This window comes from Choristoneura fumiferana, chromosome 25 (assembly GCF_025370935.1).
Source record: "Choristoneura fumiferana chromosome 25, NRCan_CFum_1, whole genome shotgun sequence".
In the NCBI taxonomy this organism is placed as follows: domain Eukaryota; kingdom Metazoa; phylum Arthropoda; class Insecta; order Lepidoptera; family Tortricidae; genus Choristoneura; species Choristoneura fumiferana.
The window spans coordinates 10,245,104-10,270,102 of NC_133496.1; the positions used below are offsets into that span (position 1 = coordinate 10,245,104).

The window sequence follows — 24,999 nt, forward strand, 5'->3', positions numbered from 1 at the left end:
ACCACTCAAAAATATGTTACGGCCTTATTACGTTGGAATGAGAATTTATGGTACATATTTTTGAAGGGTTAGATAATACCATATTTTTGCACTGGACTGATCATAATCAGTGTGTTACAGACGGCCTACTACGTAGAGCATGCATGGAGGCTGGACTGACAGCAACCCATATTAGCGTAGCCGAGAGTGACCTCGGGTCACTGGGGTTGCTCCAGAAAGTCGTTGGCGATGTGAAGGGCTTGCTAAGCTTGTTCTAGGATGTAGACTAGCATGAAGAGTGCCTACAGACGGTCACGCAAAATCAGCGCAAAAAACCATTGGTTTGCGGAGAATAGGCCTAGCTATTAGTCACCTACTCGTATGAGTAGTAGAGTTTGATACGCTTTAGTGCCTTTTTAGGGTTCCTTAAAGCCAGAATGGCAAAAACGGAACCTTTATAGTTTCGCCATGTCTGTCTGTCTGTCCGTCCGCGGCTTTGCTCAGGGACTAACAATGCTAGAAAGCTGTAATTTTGCACGAATATATATGTAAACTATGCCAACAAAAATGTAAAATAAAAAATATAAAAAAACATTATTTTTAGAGTACCTCCCATAGACGTAAATTGGGGGTGTTTTTTTTTTCTTATCCAACCTTGTAACTGTAGGGTATCGTTGGATAAGTCTTTTGAAACCATTAGGGGGTTGCTAAAACGATTTTTTGATTCAGTGATATTGCAAAATATTCAACTTTAAAGTGCAAATTTTCATTAAAATCGAGCATCCCCCCCCCCTCTAAAATCTAAACTGTTGGGTGGAAAAATTCAGAATGGAAGTAAAACAAGATAAACTATAACGGTTAAGTTTTTTTTAGAATTAATATTAGGTATTTTAAGAGTAAATAGCAGCCTGAGGTATAAAACATGCCTAAACTTCGAATATTCCGTACAAAACACGAAATCCTTAGAAAAATATTACTTATTTTCTTCTTAACGGAACCCAATTTCGGGCGTGTCCGACACGCTCTTGGCCGGTTTATTATTATGAGAGGGAGAAAACGAGCAAGCGGGTCATCTGATGGGAAATGAATACCAACTACTCAAGGAGAGTCATTGGTCCGTTGCCGGCCATTCAAGAAAGTATTTTAAGCCCTTTTCTTAAAGGATACACTGCTGACGGAAGTTGATTGCACAGTTGGTAGTGCTTATGTATTCGTATAATAGTTGAGTCTGTACTACACTTATGATGTAGAACGTTTCTCCACTTCCACTTAAATTAATGTCACATTCAATCACATTGTGAACAATGTGTCAGACAGCCGGCAGCTTTCTTGAATGTGTGGTTGCAAAGTATCCAGGGATAAAGTTTTTTTTTTTTTATTCGGATGGATGGCAAAAGAGCATGTGGGTCTCCTGATAAGAGATCACCACCGCCCATGAACACCTGAAACACCAGGGGATTGCAGATGCGTTGCCAACCTAGAGGCCTAAGATGGGATACCTCAAGTGCCAGTAATTTCACCGGCTGTCTTACTCTTCACGCCGAAACACAACTGTGCAAGCACTGCTGCTTCACGGCTGGATTAGCGAGCAAGATGGTGGTAGCAATTCGGGCGGACCTTGTACAAAGTCCTACCACCTGCAAATAGGGATAAAGATAGGGATAAAGTTATCAGTGTTTCATGGATAGGAAAAGGAAAAAATATTTTTTGTTGTTTGGAAACCTAATCTCCACGTCATTTCGGTAGTTTTTTTGTAAAAGTTTCGTTGCTGTTAAAGTATTGATATGGTTCTATTCGGTTAGTATAAAGTACCTGGGCAACCGAGCTTTGCTCGGGCTGAAACTCGTTAATAAGCGTTTTCCCAGAGACTAAGCTAGATCGATTTGTTATCCCCGAAAACCCCTACATACCATATTTCATAGAAATCGTAGGAGCCGTTTCCGAGATGCCGATTATAATAATATATTAGAATTCAAACCTTATAAAAACAAAATATTACTCACTGAATGAAGCAAAATTTTAATTTCAGAAATTTACCCTTTTATTTATTGAGGTTATTGTTAATGTAACAGGGTTCCAACTGACACTCTCGATATCGTTAGTGAGCCTCTACTTTATACTTACCTTGTTTATAAAATTAATGTATACGGGTAAGGCAGTTAAAAAAGGTTAAATAAAGCATACAATATCGATCGATTCATTTAATTCAAAATAAATAATTGTTAGTACATTAAAAATAAATTATTATAATAAGAACAAATGCTTAGTTGGTTTTATAAATGCGAAACCGCTTTGTTAGTACAGTCTAGTAATAAATATGTGTTATTTACATTAATTATGATTGTGTACTTAATTATATTGTTAATGAGAGGTCTTAAATTTACATCAAACTCAACGTTTTTTTTTCGATTTTTTTGAAAAAAATCTTTGGGCAAGCACGAAGTTTCATCAAAAGTGACGTAAAAAAGTTGTTTGTTGTTATGTTTGATGTAATTTTTTCATGTTATTTTGTTAAACTGAGGTAAGCACCGGCATCATCTCCATCAAGTCTCATGCACCACCACGAATTATTCCTTTTTGATGATTGCCTGTAAATTATTGATATTTTTAGTTCATATAACAAATAAACATATTCAAGTAGTAGAAAGGGATACGTAAGTATTAGGGTCATTGAGGGCTCGCTGTGATATTGTACTTTTATAGTTTTTTTTGTGTAAAATGATGAAAATTATCTTTTTTTTCTTTTGAAAAATCACCTGTACTATACATATAAAAATTTAAAGTCAGTTCGTTAAAAAAATTAATGCCATTTTTTTACTTTAAATCAACTGGAGGAAAAATTCAATACGAAAAAAAAGCACACTACTAAACATATACACAGAGATATAGCTGCTATTGTGTTAAGAACAAGCTCTCGCTTCCAATACAGTTAAGGCTAGAGATAAAATATACTTTAGTAGCTCGTCACATCAAGAGTTTTTATACCACATTTCAAATACGAAGTGACAATGACATAGTACATAGTGGGTAAAGTGTAAACAAATCTTAGACCTCGACTATGTACAGTAACGTGAACAGCTAGAATACTTGAGTGTGTACTGTGACAACATAGAAATAGGAAAGCAAAATTGATGAAATTAATAAAATCATGAGGAAACCGCTCAATTACCTCTATGTAAATAGAGTAGGTATTGAAAATCACCAATCCTTTGGATGTACTTTTAATGAGTTCAGACTATAGAGTCCCCGTGAGCCTATATATATATAGATATAGGGTCATGTGGGGTAAACGTACGCAGTGTCCGCAATCTCAATTACAGTCCGAAATGTATGTGATTGCGTACGTAAGTGGTAAGTGGGCAACCACTGTATGCGTTACCCTTCATGACTTTAAGTTTATTTAAGTTTAGTTTAAGTTTAGTTTAAGTTTAAGATGAAATATGAATCTGGTTTTCTGGATTTTATTAGAACTGTGTCGTGGATTATTTGTTTATGTTGGCAATATTCATTTTCCCATTTAATTTTCTGTGTAACCTGGCTCAGGAGGTTTTTTTGTGGTTCTACTTTGAAGAGACCAAACAATCTGTTTAATTTTCAGCGGTGAATGAGCAAAGAAATTACATTTACAACTCAAATAAATTAGAAAACTGTTGACACTTTGGCCTTAAAAATGGGAACAGGTCTAGACAAATGGATACATAAATTTCATAATCATGACGTTTTTTCAACTTGCTGGAATGGAAAGAAAATATAAGGAAAACAAAAGGTGCACGAAAAGGGCGAAGTTAGAAGGTAACTCGAAGCACTTATGTCAGGAGGTGGTAATGTGCGTTTTCTTCTGTGCCAAAATTTATGATAGGTTACGATCATCATTTTTGTCATGATAGGTAATTGTTTGTTTATGTGCGTGTACAAAGCGTCTTCGAATTCTTCTAGAATATTTCTGGCAGGCGACAAAGCATCCTTGCAATTTTTTTTTGATCGTTGTTAACAAATATTTCCATACATTAAACGATGTTCAAAGTGCATCGCATCGAGTCGTGGCTATACTTTAAATTCGAAATTCCGACGAAATTACTCCTGTAAAGGAGGACATTACGTTAGTTAGACTGAATGTCCCTAATGCCGAAATATTCCGGAAGATTTTAAAGACAACCTGTGTAATAGTATAATTATGACTGTGACAGTTTTTAATGATTCTCGGTTAAGTACCCAAATCAGACAATTTTTCTATAGAATGTAGGCTACAATTTATTATCTGTACAACATCTACCTGCAATTTCTTCGGTCTATCCGTGATCATAACATTTACATATATGAAGTGTAAAAATATGTATCTATTCGAGTTACTCAAAAATATGTTACCGCGGCCTTATTGCGTCGAAACAAAAATGTCTCTGATACATATTTATGAAGCGTTGGATAAGTTCATATTTTTACACTGTACCCTGCATTAAACATCGCAGAAGAAAATGTCTCATGTGTTCATGTGTGTCATGTGTCACTCTTCATTCAACATTGTGAAAATTTACAAGGTAAGCAAAGTAACGAGCAGGTTTATCGCTAAAGAACCATCTCAAATGTTTATGACTGTCATACATAATCTGTATGATGGTTTTGCGTCAGCGTGTTTGTAAAAACATGACAAATGACATGAGTGCTGACATGTGCTGTACGTGAATTCCTCGGACCCCACAAAATTTGACAGAAATAATGTGGGAAATAATAAAGAATATGCTAAAAGGTAACTCCCGTCGCAAGTGCTCTGTGGCTACAGAGTATTTAAGGCTACAGTACTTTTATTTTCCATCATCGTTAACTAACTTTTCAAGTATGTTTTTCGTGTTTCTAGCCAATTTTCCTTCGCATTAAATGAAAGTTTGAATCACGCTGCTGATTCGAAAGTATTTGGAAAAAAAAAATTTTTTTTGTTATTTTAAATACTGCAGCGCAGTCGCAATTTTTGTACAATTTTATGCATCAGTTTCGAGTTCCCTGGAGTTTACTTTCGAATTCCCCATACATGCGCCCATTGATCCAAGGTAGATCAGTGAGGGATCTTGAAAAATAAGAAATAACTATGATACCGGAATTTTTGTGACCTCATTTATCGGCTTTCATCATATATTATAAATACAAAACTTCAAGGTTTTTGACTTCAAATACATTTTGTACCTTTTGCGGCTTATGATTTATTTAAAAAATCTACTTTTTCCTCACGAAATAAACGTGCAATGTATCACTTTGTACACTACTTTTTTTTCTTCTTCTTCGCAAACTTCGCACTTGCTGACGTGACGACTGCCACAGAGCCACTTATTTCGCTCGTTGAACAAAATCAAATTACAAAAATACATATTCTGGAATCAAGCCGCAAAGAACTCTTTTATACTAACAGCGTTTTCGGAAAGACCATCATTACCAAGAAGAATGTGCCGCAGAAAACTTGCCAGAAAGGCATTAAAAAAAATTTGATTATTTTTTAACTATTACAGCTAACGTAACAAAAAAAAATGTTAGATAATGTAGCTCTGGTAGTTAATGCTAAAACTTAAAATTTATTACAATATCACTTGCAGGACTAAAACAAACGTCTGGCTACCTAATTTTTGTGTTTGTGAAAAATAGAAAATAAATAATTAAAAAAAAACAGTTAAATTGCTCTAACTTTATGGTATGGGACAGAGAAAATTACGAGTAATCATAGTAGTGGGTCAGATATCCAATAAGCCGTTGGTAAATTTGGCACGTGTTAGCTGGTACGTGAAGAAATTTTCTGACAAGTACTTTTACAATTTTATCCTACGCCTTCAATAGGACTTGCGGTATAAAAAAGTACCTTTATGACGATTTTAGCGGCAATGTGTTGAAACATGATGAGAATAAATTTGTTGTTAGCGTATTTTATCCATATGTGTTCCATTACATAACTCAAGGATATAAGAACTTTTTTGATAAATTTTTCCTTCGCATTGTTACGGCACTTGTTTTTTGTACCAGTATAAAAGTAGGGTTAAAATAACTGCACGTAACACGTAACGACTCGCGTAGAAAAAGATTATACGTATTGACAATCAATTTGACTATAGGCGATCATTCATTAGTGAACTCATTTTCAGCCGCCACGTGGCACAAACTGGACTATTGAATAAAACCGAATGCAGCAGAAATTACGCGACCAAAAATACGTGGCTTGCGACTCCAAAAATTAAAGGTATCAGACGGTTCACTTGGATGAATGTTCTTCCGAGTGAATGCTTCATTTCTCTTTCATTCCATGTTCACACGCCTGCTGGTATGACGTACAAAAGAACATTCATTCCTTTCAATATGGCGTTGAATGAAGTCGTGCGTCTTGGAATAGTGAACGTTCGTTCTGTGTTCAGACTGTTCATTTTTCGTTCATTCGAAATGGAATGAATGATGCCAAATGAACCGATCCAACATCGCTGGATCGGTTCATTAATGAATTCATTCGGCATTTTTGTTTCATTTTGTGTTCAGACTTTGTCATTTCGAGTGAAAGGTGCCGAATGAAAGACAGAAATGAACGAAAAATTAACCGTCTGATAGCACCTTAAGATAGTATCATTAATGTCATTATGGAATTAATATCAATCGCTAAACATTGTCACAAATTAATAAAATTATTTACTACGGTAAGATTCTATGTTGGCCTAGGAATCAAAATAGTTGACTGGTATAATTATTCTTCTTTTAAAAAATATTCACAGTTTGACTTTGTGTTGATGAAAAATTTGAATAATTGAAACCATGATAAAAACTTTGCAAACCACAGAGCAACCTTCCTAAATACATCGTCTTAAATAAATATATCATTAAAATTCTGAAAATAGCGTTGAATTGTGATCTTTGTCTTTGTATGTGACATCAGATCGGTGCTTAGTTTACGCAGACCTGTTAAAATGGTAATTACTTATTTTTGGGATCGTTTTCAGTGCATAAAAGTCAAGCAAAATAAATCGTACTGCATTCTCTATCAGAAAAGAATAATTTTCAGCTTTTTACACAAGGTCTAATCCATCACCGTGCGTTTCTTTGCTTGCTAAATGAGTTCATGTGGTCACCTGAGGAGAGAACAGCTTCTTGAGACCGATGATTGTTGAAAGCAAAAGCGCGATCTTGGAAATGAGGAGAGCCTTCCCCACCATGAGGGCCAGACCCTTGAAAGTCAGGGCACCAAGAAGACCAAACTTCAGGGCTGCTGCAGCAAGAAGGGGAGCCATGTTCTTGTTACGACTGCGGCCGCTTTCGAAGGTCTTCGGAGACTTTAGGGCTACCCCTGGAATTGGGAAAGTCAAAATCTTAATATTAATGCTTTGATTGTCATCAGCATAAAATCCAATGCCGCTCTGGGGCTTTACTGTCTAATACACTTGGAACCACAATTTTATTGTTTTCACCACTTTTTTCTGTTACATGGTGTAAGACGAAGGTAGAAAGAAACGGTGAATGTGATCGCGAACATCAGCGCATTAGGCAATAAGGCTTCAGTTTGTTTGTTTTTCTTTTTTAATATTCTACCAATCACTTTGTATTTTTTGTAGAATAGGCCGGTAAATGATCAAGTGAGCTAACTATTGGAAAAAAAAACAATTTTTTTATCAAAGAATTTGAATTGAGCAGCAACCAAATACATGGATATCTTTTGCAATGCCAGAGGATTCCCGATGCATTACCAACCAAAAAACTTAATAAATTCTTCTTGTGCTGGTAATTACTTCGTGCCAAAAAACAGTGCAAGAAAAAACCTTTGACGATAGGGTTAGAGTATTGCTGTAACTTTTGCAGAAACTCTGCCAAGACGTCATCTTAACTTGTTATATAATATATCGGTGAAATCCTGTGGCTTTAAGCCTAGGATAAAATTCAGTAGAGATTTTCGTTTAGTTGATGAGATTCTCCGATGCTTGTTTTTAAAAAAAAACTTGAGTTTTGTTGTGCAAGCAGATTTCTAGAACCACAAACAGTTCTAAAAAATCTTACCAACTCCAAAGCTGCCATCATTCTCTTGCTTCCCAGATATGACCAAGTCTGCATTTTCCAGGAGCTTGTATCGCAGAGATCGGGTCGTGGCAAAGTTCCACAATTTGTCCACAATCAGCTGCTGAGCCTGGTCTTCCAAGGAGGTGCCTGCACGGGCCAGGGATTCAGGTTTGACGGGTACTTCGGCTGCGGCACCATCGCTGGAAAGTAAAGATGCTTTGGTTAGTTTTGATGACCGTATGGCCCATTAACTTGACTAGGAAGAGTAGATTTTAGTTAAGATATTTATTTTTTAATTTTGAGCTTTTATTTCTATTAAAAATATATGAAAAGAACTAAAAAAACTACCTAAATTTCTTTTACGGGGACCCCTTTAATTTTTAGTTTAATTTACCCCCTGTTTCATCATCCATTGATTAAATTTATCCGTCAAATAAAATTAATCAAGGGGTGGTGAAACAGCCCCTTAGTATGAACTACGGCCTATGCCCTTCTCAGTCTGAAAGGCCACCACCCTACCCTACCCTGTAGTGGGACGTATACATGCTCTATGAAGTATAAAAAACTGGCCAAGAGCATGTCGGATACGCCCAAAATAGGGTTCCGTAGCCATTACGAAAAAATTAAGTACCTAATATTTTTCTAAGGATTTCGTATTTTATTCGGAATCTTCCAAGTTTAGGTATATTTTATACCTTAGGCTGCTATTTACTCATAAACTACTAATAATTCTCAAGCAAACTTAGCCGTTATAGTTTTCCTTCAAAGTTTGATATACTCACTACCAAATATTTAAATTTTTCTACCCACCGGTTTAGATTTTAGAGGTGGGGGGACGCTCGATTTTAATGAAAATTTGCACTTTAAAGTTGAATATTTTACAAACATATCACTGAATCGAAAAATCGTCTTAACAAACCTCTAATGGTTTTAAAAGACCAATCCAAGCATACCCCACACTATAGGTTTGGATGAGAAGAAAAATCACCCCCACTTAACGTCTATGGGAGGTACTTACAGGTACCCTAACAATTTTTTTTTAATTTTTTATTGTACCATTTTGTCGGCATAGTTTACATATATATCCGTGCAAAATTACAGCTTTTTAGCATTGATAGTCCCTGAGCAAAGCCGCGGACGGACAGACAGACAGATATGGCGAAACTATAATATAAGGGTTCCGTTTTTGCCATTTTGGCTCCGGAAGACCAACACGATTTTTCGATTCAGTGATTTGTTTGCAAAAATATTCAAATTTAAAGTGCAAATTTTCATTTAAATCGAGCGTCCCCCCCGCTAAAATCTAAAAATTCAGGATGGTAGTAAGTATATCAAACTTACGAGGCAAACTATAACGGTCACATTTTCTTGAGAATTATTACTAGTTTAAGAGTAAATAAAGCAGCCTAAGGTATAAAATATACCTAAACTTGGAATTTTCCATGCAAAATACGAAATTCTTAGAAAAATATTACTTATTTTTTTCGTAATGGCTACGGAACCCTATTTCGGGCGTGTCCGGCACGCTCTTGGCCGGTTTTTCAATATTATCTGAGCAAATGAACTGTTTGCGTTTAGAAAGAAACGATATACTTTCCAGGTCACGTTTTTGAACTAATTATTTTTGTATTCCATTAATCACCAGTGAAGACAATTTGGTGTAAAAACAAAGAAGTTTTAACGAAGCTTAATGAATTACAAATCGTCGTAATTTTCCCATACTCTTGTAAAATGCATTTTTCGCTTGAAATTAGAAGTTTAATTACAGTGGGTAAGGTATGTTTTACAACGAACTCAGTAAAGGAAATACGAGCTTCTGAATATTATTACTTAGAATTTGGTTACTTGAAAAAGAAAAAGAAACGTCACAATGTCTACTCTATCTTCGTACGAAGTTAGTGAGTAGGGTTTTTTTTATAAACAAACACATTTATTTAATTAACTCCATATTTCTTTGACTTTAGATATGAAATCAACAATGAAAGTTTTTTTTATCTGACGACTTGGACTGTTATTACAGTCTAGACTTAATAGTATATTTTGTATCGAGGGACTAAAATAAGCCAATATATACCCGAGGTGGTTAACCACCCGAGCTTTAGCGAGGGTGTTTATTTATCCTAGGGTTTATATTGACTATTGACTTTTAGTCTCGTGGTGAAAATTATATTTTTCACGTAGATTGCAAAAAAAAATAGTCAGTTTAGTACAAAAAGATTCAATCAAAAAATAAACACAAATCTCTCTAGATTTCGGCGGCAAAAGATTATCAATTTGGTATTTTGCTCTTTGCTCGACATCATAATTTTCACTATCACTTGACGACATTATGAGAATAATCAATTTATTTAAATCGTTTACGATTTACGCTCTTCAACAATTTAATTTCATAGTTTTCGCGTTAAGTTTTTTTTCCAAACAGACACAGATATAACAAATCAAATTCAAATTCAAATCATTTATTCAGTAAATAGGCCGCAATGGGCACTTTTACACGTCATTTTTTAAACTACCAGCGCTTTCGGAAAGACCATCATTGCCAAGAAGAATGCGCCGCAAGAAACTTGGCAGAAAGTATTTTTTTCAAAATAAAATAATTACAAATAAAATACTTAAAAACTACAGTATACAATTAAAGAAAAATACAAAATAATAATAATACAGGGATGTATGGGGTCCCTTAGTTACAAAACTAAACACTAACTACTTATATCTACATAGGTAACCAAACGTAACAAAATTGCATCGGTGAAATGGTCCATACACAAATGGAAAAATAGAATGGCGCCCTATGCGGAAAAATCATAGAACTAAGACCACGTAGACTTAGAAACGTGGCTTACTTTATGACTGTTAAAGGATATACTTATTTAACTGTGTAATTTCATTGATTGTGAGAGGCACTGTGCCCAGCAGTGGGACGTACATAGGCTGAGATGATGATGATGATGAATTTTATGGCATTACGCTGTGCATTGTGTTACGTGAGTCACTGTACTCTTTTATACGCATACAGACTGTAGCATTAATATCTGCCACAGCGGACCGTGCAAAAATATCTGACACGTCCTACCGGCCCCAGAAATAGAGCCGTATCAGATATTATGCCCGCTTGTTGTGTCAGATATTAGTCCTGGTGACTGTACCACAATAGGAACCAAGAAACTTCAAATCTTCCATTTTATAATACCAATGCTTAATATATTATTATGATAATGAGAGCTTCGTGTCATGAAAATAATAAATAATGCGAGCTTAATTGCACTTGAACGTCAGATGAATAATAATAAATGCCATCTGTAAATATTTCAAAGTGACGTTTCGCTTTTTTTACAGTTATTGAAAGTGATACTTTATTTGCTACATTTTACGGATCTTTTTTCAAGCGAAAAGAAGTAGAAAAAAGTATTTTTGAAATTCACGCGAATATCTCTGCGGTTATAAATCACGGACTATTCATACCTCGTTAATTATAGCACGGGAGCTTGGTGAGGTTTGGCGAAGTTATAAGAGCATTAATAAAGTGTACAGTCAACGTCATAAATTTCGTATGGTTTTTCAAGCATGACGTTTAAAGTGACAAGGTACAAAAGTGATCACTTATTTATGACGTTGACTGTACTAGATTGGTTATAAAAACTTTTTAGGCAAAGCAGAAAGCATTAACTAGTTCGCTCATCCGTATTAGAAAAATTGGGAAACCCTCGACATTGTGAATTTTTAAGCCATCGCAAGCAAACTCGGTACCACTTTCTTATAAAAACTTAGTTAAAAACCACCCGACTGAATAAAACAAAATCAAAATGAATATCAACACATAATAAATTATATTTCATTTGTTTTTCTCTTTCAAGTTGATAACAGTTCATCACACCAAATAATAATAAGAATCTGTCTTCGACACTCGCCTTCCCCTCGATCTTCTGCGTCCCCCCTCCTTTTATCTACCAAGATTGATGCAAGCTACACAATAGTCTGGCGTGAACATCATACGGCCTCTTAATTAACTTGGCACATTCAGGTACACAAAAGCCGAAGCTTTCGTGCTCAGAAAATATTGACTTTATGTCAAATCTTGGAAAGTTTTCCTAAGTATGTGATATCTCTATGGTAAATATTTTAACCACCTCAGAAACAAAATTGTGAAAATGGAAGCTAAGTAAAATATTAAGAACCACTCATGTTTTCGGGACAAATATTCTATTATTTAATCTGATCTTCTAATATCGCGTACCTTGATTTTAGAGAAGATTTTGTTTCGGCACAGTTGCATGCGCTGCATGATCACAAAAAATCAAGGTTCACGGAACGAAACCCGACTATAAATAACCATAAATAATGGAAGCTAAGTAAAATATTAAGAACCACTCATGTTTTCGGGACAAATATTTTATTATTTAATCTGATCTTCTAATATCGCGTACCTTGATTTTAGAGAAGATTTTGTTTCGGCACAGTTGCATGCGCTGCATGATCACAAAACGACACAAAAATCAAGGTACACGGAACGAAACCCGACTATAAACCATAAAATTAATGACCACGTAAGTCTAAATCATTGTGTTCTAATATCGTTTAAGTAGGGCGTGTAAATTTGAAAGGGCATGAAAAGAAACTTTCAGCTAAATCAACACTGAGCAAAAAAAACTGATTGTGGTTGGGAACACTGAAGGCAGAAGATCGCGCGCTTAAAAAACAAGTAAACTTTTGCATTTGTAATAAAAGTGGACAAAACGGTACTGACAAAATTATTGAGATCTAATAGGTACCAAGTACTGTTAGATTCCTTTTCTATAAATTAATTGTGTCCCTTTTAGAGATAACCTCGCCTTTGTACTTCTCTCTGTGTATCTGTATTTCTATTTTCTATTTGTATGTGCAATAAAGAGTTCACATATACATACATGTACCCAGTGTTGATGAGGTTGCCTGGAAGAAATCGCTCTGAAGCGATAAGGCGATTGCTTACCTTGCAAAATGTCTATATTATAGCGGTGTTTTCTGTACTGTTTACTACACTGTTAGTATTTTATTGTGTTGTATTGTATTGTATTTTATTTTATTGTGTTTACCTCTCATCCACTCTGAGTCAAGTATTTTATTATATTGTGTTGTGTTGTATTGTATTCTATTGTGTTGTAATGTATTTTAATGTATTGCATTGTATTTGTATTGTATTTTATTTTATTGTGCTTACCTCTCATCCACAATCATGACGTCATCGCTCAACTGGAAGGAAGCAGTCCTGAGCATGCGGTCCACGTAGCCGACCAGCTCGATGGCGATGCAGGAGGAAGGCTCCCGCGCGCCACATTTGTTACTCAGTCCGTGCTTCAGTGATTCTTCTGTTGGTGCTTGCTGGAAATAAAAAAGAAGAAAATTTCAGCGAAACCAAAACCAACACTGAATAAAAAACTAGCCAAGTGCGAGTCTGGCACACGAAGAGAGGTAACAGACAGACATTAAAAATACTTTCGCATTTATAATATGAATTAGGATATAACCAGCGAAACAATTCAGTGGTGTGTGTGAAGTTCCCAATCCACACTGAGGCCCGCGTGGGACTCTCATTCTGAGAGGAGACCTGTGCTCAGCAGTGGGAGTATACCTATAGGCTGAGATGATAACGATGATGAAGGATGTGACATGATTAAAAACGACAAGGAGAAAAGAGACGGTATGCAAATACAAGCTCGAGAAAACATATTTATCGATCAAGTAAATTGGAAACGCAAAGTTGAATTATAAATACGGCTTCAAAATGGATTGGTAATGGAAAAAGAATCCAACATAATGCCATATTACCGATACAAAAGCGCCTCAAATAAGGGAAAATTTGCTGAATAAATATAACCGCGTTTGACTATCGAAGACCTAGTGTCTGAGCCCAATATTATTGGAGTGACCAAAACGTCCAGACTCCGATGGCTTGGACACGTGGAAGGGTTGGGAGAGGATCGAGCGTGAAAGGAGTGTGTTTGGGACAATCGAGTGGACTTACACCGCTTGGCCGTCCCAGGTACTGTTGGAGGGACGACGTCCAGAGAGATCTTTCGGACCTCAGAGTCGAAGGCTGGCAAGAGCTAGCCCAAGATGGCAAAGCATGGTTAGTCAGGTATCAGAGGCCAAGACCCACTTCGCGTCACTGCGCCCAGCTAGTAAGTAAGTAAATTTGTCAAGCAAAAGTCTAACACTGAGATGATAATTATTTTGCTGTCACCTATTTTGCTAATGACATAAAATTATGGATGCCAACTACTGGGCCAGTGACCGGCAGAACTCGGGACTTCGAGCTTTGTAGTCAGGCTTTTTTTAACCACTAGACGATTCAGTCATCTTTCATTATCATCTAAATTACATAACCGTATCCGTAGGTACTCGTTGAACAGTTTCGTGAGACGAACCTAGCCGGACCATCAGAATTTTAATGTCATCGAACTTACATAACATCGTCAAATTATAGCCCAATGAAATACCCATAAGTGGTAGAAAAATTATATGTTTTTACAACCTTTTCTATGGTTTTACAACCACGACTTACAAACATAAAAATTACGCAAAAAAAAAGCTTGAGAACAAAGCTATTGGATTTAAAAGTGACAAGATGGTTTTCGATAAAGCTTGCGATGGCATTTGCGGGATGTGCTGAGTCAGTTGACCACAGATAACATAACATTGTGAAAAAAATAGTTTTGTTTTTTGTTATATATAAGGCAGGTTAGCAATAAGTAAAGGTAAAGGTTAACCCAACCTTTAGTTATTGTTAACTGGTTGGGGGCTTCTATACTTTGTTTTTTTAACATTAGAAAAAGGGTAAACAATCTTGACGAGTCTTATTTTATTGAAAAAAGTTAAAAACAATCAGTAACTATTACTTCTGATACCAAAATAATGTAAATAATCATATGTCCTTGCTTATTGTTGCATATTTGCTGTGACTTATTTTTCGAAAGTGTTTTTCAATAAAAATACATTTGTATACCGAATTTCGAGTCGATGCCAATAACCGTTGAAGAGTTCCGTCCTGCGGAGACGATCCTGGCCGGACTACCAGGATACAACTACCAGATTATTGTATTGTCACGCAATTTACATAAGTACCTATGTCAAATTTCAAGTAAGCCCGATTACTGGTCAAATTTAACTTGCAAGATTTGTTTACAGACAGACAGACAACGGGTGAAACTAAATAAAAGCTTGTACTTAATGTAAAAAAATGCATGTTCCGAAGCAATAAATCTTAAATTTATACTAATATTTTAAAGAGGAAAGATTTAGATTATTGTATTTTTGGATGTTTGTTACGAATGAACTCAAAAACTACTGAACCAATTTCAAAAATTCTTTCACCATTAGAATTTTAAATTATCTCAAAGTGCCATAGGCTATAATTATAACCAAAGAAATTAGGGTTCCCTACTAAAACTTCAATAATGTAACTCAAAGTGTAAAAAAGTTGTCATGATCTTTCATCGCATTCGCTGCAGAAACTATTGATGATAGAACCAAAAACTGTTCAATGACACACAATATCGATATACGACATCAATATTTATAAAAAAACTTTGCGATACCATATGTTCCACTATACGGTATTTGACAACTCCTGATTTTGCCATATCTTAATATTATTATGAAAATATAGATAAACAGATAGTGTTTAGCGAAGAGAAAATTTAAATCGGTTGAAAATTGGATTTATAGTGATTTTTTGAAAAATCTATATACCTGTCTCTTTCTCAAACGCTTTTCTCTATGCAGCAAGTATGGCGGTACTGGCGTGTGACGTCACATGCCAGTATGTCTTTCTCTGTCTAATCTTGAATTTCAAACCTTTATAACTTTGTTATTTGTAAAGGTAGCTTATAAATTGTTTTTCTATTCGATAACAGGCATTGTGTAGTTTTAATTTATAAATTATAATATACAAAATAGTCAAATACCGTATTGTAGTTGTGTCACTATAACTACTTATTTACGATTTAAAAGTTGACAGAAATGCCGACCAAAATTAGATCATGTTAACCATACCTTTGCATTAATCCTTATCCAAATAAATCATTTTGCATTCAAGACTGTTTCTATACCCGTAAATTACTTTTTGAATTATTCATTTCATTTCACTTCGGGAAATGGAGCTGAAAAATGTGTCTGAAGTGCCTTTGATACCTTTTTGCCCGATTGTCCAAAGGAGGGTTATTTTAAAAATTGTACCCGTGCGGAGCCGGGGCGGGAAGCTAGCCAGTTATAATCTTCGTTAATACTTCTTTGTTGTGGCGTTTGATATGATATAGGTGAGAAATACGAGTACCCTTGTTAGTTAACACATTCTATTGACGAATTCAAGCCGACTGTGATTATACCGGGTGTGGCCTGTAATATGAATATGAGCAAATAATTAAAACATAGATCATACTCCTAAAACTGAAAAACATTAGTGCAGCGACTTTTAAAAATAATTAGTTTTTTAATTTTTATTACACTTTTAAGTTTATTCGAAGAAGCAATGTAAAGCAAAATGCTTGATGTCTGTAGCGTGACAGGCGACGTCAGTTGTGTTCAAGGATGTCGTACATTGATAGCGTATTTAATTTGATTCGATTTGTAGCATTCGAAGATGGCGGATGTAGACAATATCTAATTTTGCTAGTTCTGTATGCGGCGATTAACCTTAACAGTGAACAGTGATCACAAAATTCTATATTGCTCTCGTGTCTAAAATTTTTTAATGCACAAGAGGTCTCCACGTGGTTTCTGGAATTTTACTATCAAGTTGCAAAAACTACAATCACCGTACAACGTGCCTCTCAAAGAGAATTTACCTCGACACTGGCGAAATTGTCCTATTAATTAGGACAGAAAAGCCATATTTTAAAAGAGAAGAAAAAGAGTATTTAATTAGTATGAAAAAAAGGGAAATTCAAAGACTTCATTATTTTTAAAAGTCGCTGAACTAATATTGTTTAGTTTGACGAGGACAATCTATTTTTTTTTGCTCGTATGACGGGCCACACCCGGTATTATTGTATTATTTCTACAACGAAATCTTCGTGTTAGAAATTTGCGTGGATCTTTGACTGTACTATCTTTTCTGAGCTATGTCAAGCTTGACCCAATAAAATGAAGCCGGTCAAGTAGAAACTCATCGGTGATGTTACACTTTCCTTAAAAACAAAAGGTCTGATTAATGACCTAAATACATTAGGGCACATTGATGAATTACTGTTGATGTTTATTAAAATGGTGACTAACGTGACTGAGAATAAACTAATCAGAAATTGTTTATTTTTAATAAAGACCTTTTTTGCTGACTGTTCTTTTTGTTGACTGTACTTACATTGTCACCCAAACTACATTTGCATACCAAATTTCAAGTCGATGCTATTAACCGTTGAAGAGTTCCGTCCTGCGGATCCTGTCACGCGCGATTTGTATTGTCAGACAGACAGACAAAACGACCGACAGACAGACAGACAGACAGACCGACAGACTGACAGGTGAAACTAAATAAAAGCTTGTAATAAAAAGGTGATTGATGATTTTATAACCCTTTGCAAGGATGGTTAAAGTATTTGGATTTCTTTGTTTATTTGTTGATTACGTGGCGGGGGGTTGGAATAATAATCATCTTTGACCTGTGCAAACTGTCGTGAAATCGAAGTGGAATTTGATTTGTCATTGAGTATAAATGGAAAATTGACAGCTTGAAATTATACGTCCACTTAGCAGGACAATGCTTATGCTTGTTATTTATTATGGAATTTTCCGCCCCCGAAAAGTGTCGCCCGGGGCGGGCCGCCCCCCTTGCCCCTACACTATGCCACTGTTGTAGATAGAGAGACGAAAACGAGCAAGCGAGTGTATACTGTATAGTAGTATTTTGGGTACAGTCGCCTTAAGGGCCAGGGACACTTGAAGAGTCCACGGAAAGAACAATAAATACATGTCTAGTCACCTAGCAACTTTTTGAGTTATAGCGGTTTGAAAGTTAGTCATCACGAACAATTACTATGGTTACCATTTCTTTAAAAGTGAAATATATATAATACATATATTGCTTTCAGATATCCTTAATTCAATGGTATGTCATAGTTCTTTGCCACCTCTACATTTTGAGATTAAAATCTCAATTTAAAAAAAAGGTGACTAGACATGTTCTTTCCGTGGACCCTTCACTTGGTCCTTGCTTTATGTTTACTTAATTTTAGTTTTCAAAATTTGACTGGTTTATATTATGTAGACTCTGATCCACTCGTGTGCATGAAGAATCACAATCTATCCTAGTGTATCCTAGTTATTAAAAAAAAGCTAACGAAATTTTTATATTCAAAGATTGGGTTGCTCAGAAATATGTCGGCCAAACTTCTACTTCACATACGTGAGTGACCCTGTTCAAGAGCACCTGTGATTGAAGCGTGTCGGAGCTGAGCTGACTTTCTTCGATACCTGATAGTTGATACGAAAGTGCTAATATGTGACTTAATTAGGCCAGTGAAATGTGTGGGAAAGTGTAAAACATTGTCCGATGACAAAGTGGTTTGGGAAAATATAGTGCGACAGGTGAAGTGTTTACTGTGACGAGATTAAATATATTTCTCAGGTAATTTGTAATCACTAAAACTAAAAACCTATCCCGATTGGTGCTAAATAACGATTTAATAAAAAAGAATTTATGTAGCTACGTTTGAGTTTTTGATACAAGCCGTTTTACCTCCATGTTGTTTATGCCGTTAACAAAAGAAGCTTGTACAGTCAGCAACGAGTGTCTATGAACGCATCCAAATTTTCGTAACAATTGCACTCTATAATGTTTCATATTTTACTGAACCTAATTTAATGCAAATATCGATGGACAACTGCAAACCACAGAAAACGATGCACACTATTTTTTCTGAAGTAGCTAGTAGTTGTATTTATAAGCTTCAGTTTGAATTTTGACAATCACCGAGAAGAGCCAACCTGTCACGTCACTTCATCTCTTTCATTGTCGGTATGACCGTTGTCGTGGTTTCTTTTTCACACCGGCCAGTGTTAGTAATAGCAAACCTCTTTGGTTTGTCTATATAGTCACTTTTGGAATTATACTGTGCAGTTACTTTTACATGTATGTTCAGCTACTTTTAAAATTTTACTGTGTACCTACTATTGGAAACCTAAGATGTAAATTTAATTTAGTTTGCACCTCTGTTCAGCAACTTGAATGCAATTAATGTGTCTAGTTACTTCTGTAATTTTTCTTTCGGCAACTTTCGTTGCTGACTGTACATAAGTATTAAACAGTAGATTGTACAACAAGAGCATAAAATGAGCCATTTTACCCGAGACGTTCGAGCCGGTACGGCGAGGGTGGATGGACACGTCGAGGGGAAAATGGGTTTAATGATCGATTTTTACACTCTGTTTTTCACTTCGATTGAAAGGAACTTAAATATCAACAGTGGGAGCAATTGTTCATTTACTAGGTACCTTTTATGTTTCATGCATTGCTATTATAATTATAAGTTTTTAGTTTCATTGCTTTATTTTTATTGATAGTTTTACATAAAATAAAAATTATTAAAACATATAAAGAAACTTAGCTGCTATTGTTATATAAAAATAAGCAGCTTCAGGGCCTTTAGAATCATGTTGTGTAACTCAAAAAATAACACCTCTGAACGTCTTATTTCTTCAAAGTTTCGCAAAGACGACTGAATTTTTTCCTAAAAACCAATATAAGACGTTCTTTTGATATATTGACACGTACTCCGATATTGTACATCGTGAAAAGAACAAAGCTAGAGTGACAGAATTGATTTACACTCGATAACATTGGAATTTCATTTTGTTTATAGCAAATATTCTTTACCTCATTTGTTATCGCTAGTACAAGTCTCATGTGTTGATGTATATAGGTACATGTGTATAAATATGTAAAAAGAAGACACGTTTGACCGCGAACTGAGAGAGGTTATTCTGTATATAAATTACTAGCTGTTTCCCGTGACTCCGTCTGTGTAGAATTCGCTTATCGCTATCCCGCGGGTACTGTGCATTTTCCGGGATAAAAAGTAGCTTAATATGTCCTTCCTCGGGACTCCAATTTCCATACCGACTTTTGTCTAGATTGGTTCAGCGATTGAAGCGTGAAAAGGTAACAGACAGACAGACCGAGTTACTTTCACATTTACAATATTAGTAAGGGTTTCAAAAAGATAAAGGTCAAGATTTTCTAACCATGTATTATCAAGCATCGTGTTTACAATACAGAAAGTTAATTTTATCACCTCGAAACACAAACTTTTTGTTGTTCATAATTTTAGGATCAACGATCAACAGTTTATAACATGTGTTTTATTTAGGCAGAAAAACTAAGTTTTGGGTCAAAGTGACCCCTTAATAAATTACTACGGCATGTGTTTACGAAATGTTCATTTGTTCTTACTGTTTTACTAAAGACACGCGCGAGTGGCGATGCGGTTTATGTTTTTTTTGTCTATTGCGCCTACTGACAGGTAATCTCTGTGTGAATATCGTGTCGGCCGCGTAATGAAGAGGGATGAGAGACAGCGCTCGCCGCGCCACCGTTTGTTTTTAGTCGTGGTGGTACCGTTAGTATTTTGTTTTATTGCAATTTATTTATATTTGTTCTAATTCTATGCTATTCTATGTGATTAACTTAATCACAATCACAAAGAATAATATTAGTACATTGTGTCTTAAGGGCGGTAAATAAGGAATTCCGAACGAGAGTCTATTAGAAGCCCGAAGTCGAAAACTGAGGGCTCTAGTGAGTCGATGATCGTAATCTTATTTCGTTATCTACTTAATTTGTAGGTACGATTTTCATATAGAAAATAAACTTTCCAAACATAGGTAACGTAAAGCTGCCAACGCGAAACAAGTATTTTTAATATCGTCACTAGCAAGTACAAACGTCAATTAAGACACCCAATTACAATTACAAAATTAATTTACAAGATTTGACCCAAACAAACAGGGCAAGTTAACTAGAAACTCTTAACTAATTCATATTTTGTATTGGGTTAGTACTTCTATTTAAACACACTTTAAAACAAAGAAGAAATGCTCAGTCGGAAAATAGCATGAGAAAAAAAATAGTAATTCAATTGAATAGAATTCAATTACCATTGATACATCCGTTTTTTGGATTAATTTGAGAATTGCTAAGCTGTTAATTAAATAACGCAATCAACTCAAGCCATGCGTACAATTCTAACGCGTTATTTAACGGTATTGGTTAAAAATACGTTAGTTATTTAGAAATCAGCTCGTTGTTGTAACTAGATACAACAACTGGATTGATTACCGCAAATTGAGTGCCTAGTGTTAATTTAGATTAGATTTAGAGGTATGTAGCCAGTTATTTTTAAAATAATTATTTTTTCTTGATTAGTTAGTTATTCGTTTCGGTAATATATTATCCGGCGCGGCGTTTTAAAAATAAGGAGTGTGGATTATCTTTACTTTAAATTGGATCTTTGTTACCAATTCACGACATCTTTATTTCAAGACCATACCCCCAAGATCTTTAAAGTGGCAACTTAAGCATTTTTTACATATTGCCCACAGCTGTTGTCGGCAAGTTAGCCTGCGTCTCGCGGGAACTTTTGTTTTGCTCGGGTTTAAAAGTAGCCTTTATCATGAGTGACGATGTGATAATTATTTTCGGATCTATTCAGTTCGTTTTGTTGACAGTTTGTTCTGAGATTACCTCCACTATGTAAATAAATAAACACAGAAATTACTATTGATTGGATTATTGTGATCCAATACTGTAGCACTGCGGTATGGAAAGCAAAGTGAAACCACCATAGGTACTATTTTCCCAAGCGAGTTCTGAAAATGTCCACTACTGATCCTGAACTGAAAACCGCGATCATTATGTTACTCGTTAGAGTGCAACGGCTTATACTCGTAAGAAAGAGAATTATTAGTATATTTTTATGATAATATTTTTTAGATTGAGTCAGTTTGGTTCTATAATTTAACTTTTAGGGCAAAAGATGAATAGGTAAGTCCAATATATTATTCAAAAATCTTGTTATCAAACGAGAATGAAAAAGAAAAAACTAAAATAATTATCTAATAAATTCTCAGGTCGATGTACTTTATTCATTTAGTGAATTGAAGTAATTTAGTGACGAGTTGATGCGAGCCGAATATTTTTCTCTTTCGATAAATTTAATTTTCGAAGCAATTTCTTGTCGTAAATATTTATTTTGGATTGCCGTTAAACTGAAATTTTACCAAGGGCAACATTTAATCTGGTGAAAAAAAGTTTTTGAGAACCATTTATAAAGCAGAGTAATAGATTATTCTACTAGATTACATTTGGTTGGAGTAATTAGGAGTTATTCAAAAAAGAATTTGATTCGAACAAAATATTATCTATGAGGTCGCCTCCTGTCACCATAATATGAGTTTTTTCTGTTTCTGTATTGTTTAGTGTGTAGGTTCTCATAAGTATTGCTATTTTATTGTATTGTGTCGTATCGTAATGCGTAACAAGATGGAGCGACGATCTGGTTAAGATTGCGGGATCGCGTTGGATGCGGAAAGCACAAGACCGTTCTGAGCAGAGAGCCTTGGGGAGGCCTACGTCCAGCAGTGGACGTCTTTCGGCTGACATGATGATGATGATGATTGTGTATAGCGAAGAGCTCTAAAACTGGACCGGGTACCTCTGTGAGTTGTATAAAATCACAGCTGTTTTGTGTTTTACAAAATAATTATTTCAAGATCAAATTTCTATTTCCGATAAAGTATGCTAGAAGAAGACTTCGGCGAAAAGTCCGGTGTTTCATTTATCATCAACGTCAAACTTCACAGAAACTTCCAAGTTCTCACCTCATTTTTAAATTCACACCTCACGATTCCAACAAGCAATAATGATAATAGAAATGCCTTCATCATTATCGATAGTCTTTCACTTCACTGCACCAACTGCACTATATCAATGCACGGACGAGATTGCGGGTGGCTCGTGTCCCAACGTAAATGCAGAGTTGCATGCGTGTGCAGTTATATATGAGGCGGTGCAGTGGGGCTTCAACTTGCAGTCTCATGCTAGGGTTAGCAACCCCAAATTGGAAAACAAAGGTCACTTTACATAATTGCGTATTACGTCAATTCTAGTAACGCGAAACAGAATGTAAAAGATTTATTTGTCACGTAACTGGAATAAAGATAAGATACCTGTTTTACCGTTATATTTTGGTGAAATTGTTTTTTTATTGAATTACAATCATCATCATCCCAGCCTATATACGTCCCACTGCTGGGCACAGGCCTCCTCTCAGAATGAGAGGGCTTGGGCCGCAGTTCCCACGCGGGCCCAGTGCGGATTGGGAACTTCACACGCACCATTGAATTGCTTCGCAGGTTTGTGCAGGTTTCCTCACGATGTTTTCCTTCACCGCAAAGCTCGTGGTAAATTTCAAATGTAATTCCGCACATGAATTTCGAAAACTCAAGAGGTGCGAGCCGGGGTTTGAACCCACGACCCTCTGATTGAGAGGCGATAGGTCAAACCACTAGGCCACCACGGCTTCCCCACTAGGCCACCACGGCTTATGAATTACAATATCCTACCATTAATTATTATGTTAGATAGTTCGACGTCTGAAATAACACAGGTTAATTTTTACCCTTATATTCCCACAAAACCAGGACAGAATCTCGAAATTTCCACCGCTAGGATTAGAAACGACGTGATATTTGGCGCGGGGTATTTTATATAGATACAATATTAATGAAATGCAGAATGTTATTTTGTAATATGAGGGTTCCTGTGGGAGTTTAGTAAAATCTTGAAGTTTTTAATTCTACTACCGAATCTAATGGTTAATAAAAAACTTAATAAGATCACTTGTTACATGTAGTAGTACTCGTAAAGTGTCCGTATAGATAAATCGTCGTTCCACATTCGAAAAATGGCTTGAGTCTCTAATACCAATCTGTGCACTAGTATGTACAGTCAGACAAAGTACAAAAGTATGCAGCTACTTTTGATGCTGACCATATTAGTGGACAGAATTGGTATCTTATGAGTTAGATTATCAGAAATATTGAACATGTAATTATTTTTTTGTCAATCAAACAAAAATGCCAAAGATGAAGCCCATAAAAGTACGGGAGTGTGAAACGTTACACGTGTTAAAAACTGTAGCACGAAGTGACGTCACGCGGTATTTTAACTGGCTTTATCTTCATAATTTCATAACTTTTTTTGAGTGACATCAGAAAAAAACACGTGTCCTATATTCTGTGATAATCTGACACACTAATTAGAGTTTTTAGATCACTTAACCACATTTTAGAAAGAAAGAAGACATTTTAGGGGCTGTGTCACCATCCATTGATTAGCGTTAACGAACAAAACACAACAAATAGAGACAGCATCACACCTAACCGCCAGTTAACACTAATCAATGGATGGTGAAACAGCCCCTTTGAGTTGTAGATTGCTAATCTTGTTTTTTCCTTTTTAGTTTATTTGCTCGCAACTCCGTCCGCGTAGTATTCGTTTATCGTCATCCCGCGGGAACTATGCAATTTTCCGGGATAAAACCTATTATATGTCCTTCCCGGGGACTCAAACTATCTGTATACCCAATTTCAAGTAAATTGGTTCAGCGGTTTAGACGTGATTGAGTAACGAACATCTAACCATCCAAACATTTTCACAAACTTTCACATTTATACCTTATAATATCAGTAGTTTTTTTAAGCTAGGCTTTTTATAATTTACCCTAACTTGCGCTCATCGAAATAAGCCCCAAACGCAACGTAACATACATTAATTAGCTCCTTAATAATCTTTTCACACATCTCCTTCAGAAAAGTAACTTTTCCTCCCTGACGAGAGGGAGCAAAGTACAACTTTTCTGTTCAAGGCTTTTCTAAGTATTTTATTGCAAATGCCATTTTTTGAAGTTGATAATTGTAAAGCCACGCCATTTTCTATGCTGGTTGTTCTTTAATGATATTAAGTTTTTTTTTTCAAGTTTC

At 35.6% G+C, this 24,999-nt stretch overlaps 1 protein-coding gene across 1 annotated transcript; it reads right to left on the reverse strand.

Annotated features, from left to right (window-relative positions):
- Positions 1 to 2,340: 2,340 nt before the first annotated feature.
- On the reverse strand, positions 2,341 to 22,967 carry Osi3 (Osiris 3). The gene is made up of 5 exons (XM_074107001.1): positions 22,837 to 22,967; positions 13,184 to 13,344; positions 7,987 to 8,186; positions 7,068 to 7,282; positions 2,341 to 2,567 (listed from the first exon to the last, which is right to left on the reverse strand). Exons 1-5 carry the CDS (start codon positions 22,900 to 22,902, stop codon positions 2,547 to 2,549), a joined length of 663 nt encoding a protein of 220 aa, XP_073963102.1. The 5' UTR covers positions 22,903 to 22,967; the 3' UTR covers positions 2,341 to 2,546.
- Between the last annotated feature and the right edge of the window lie 2,032 nt (positions 22,968 to 24,999).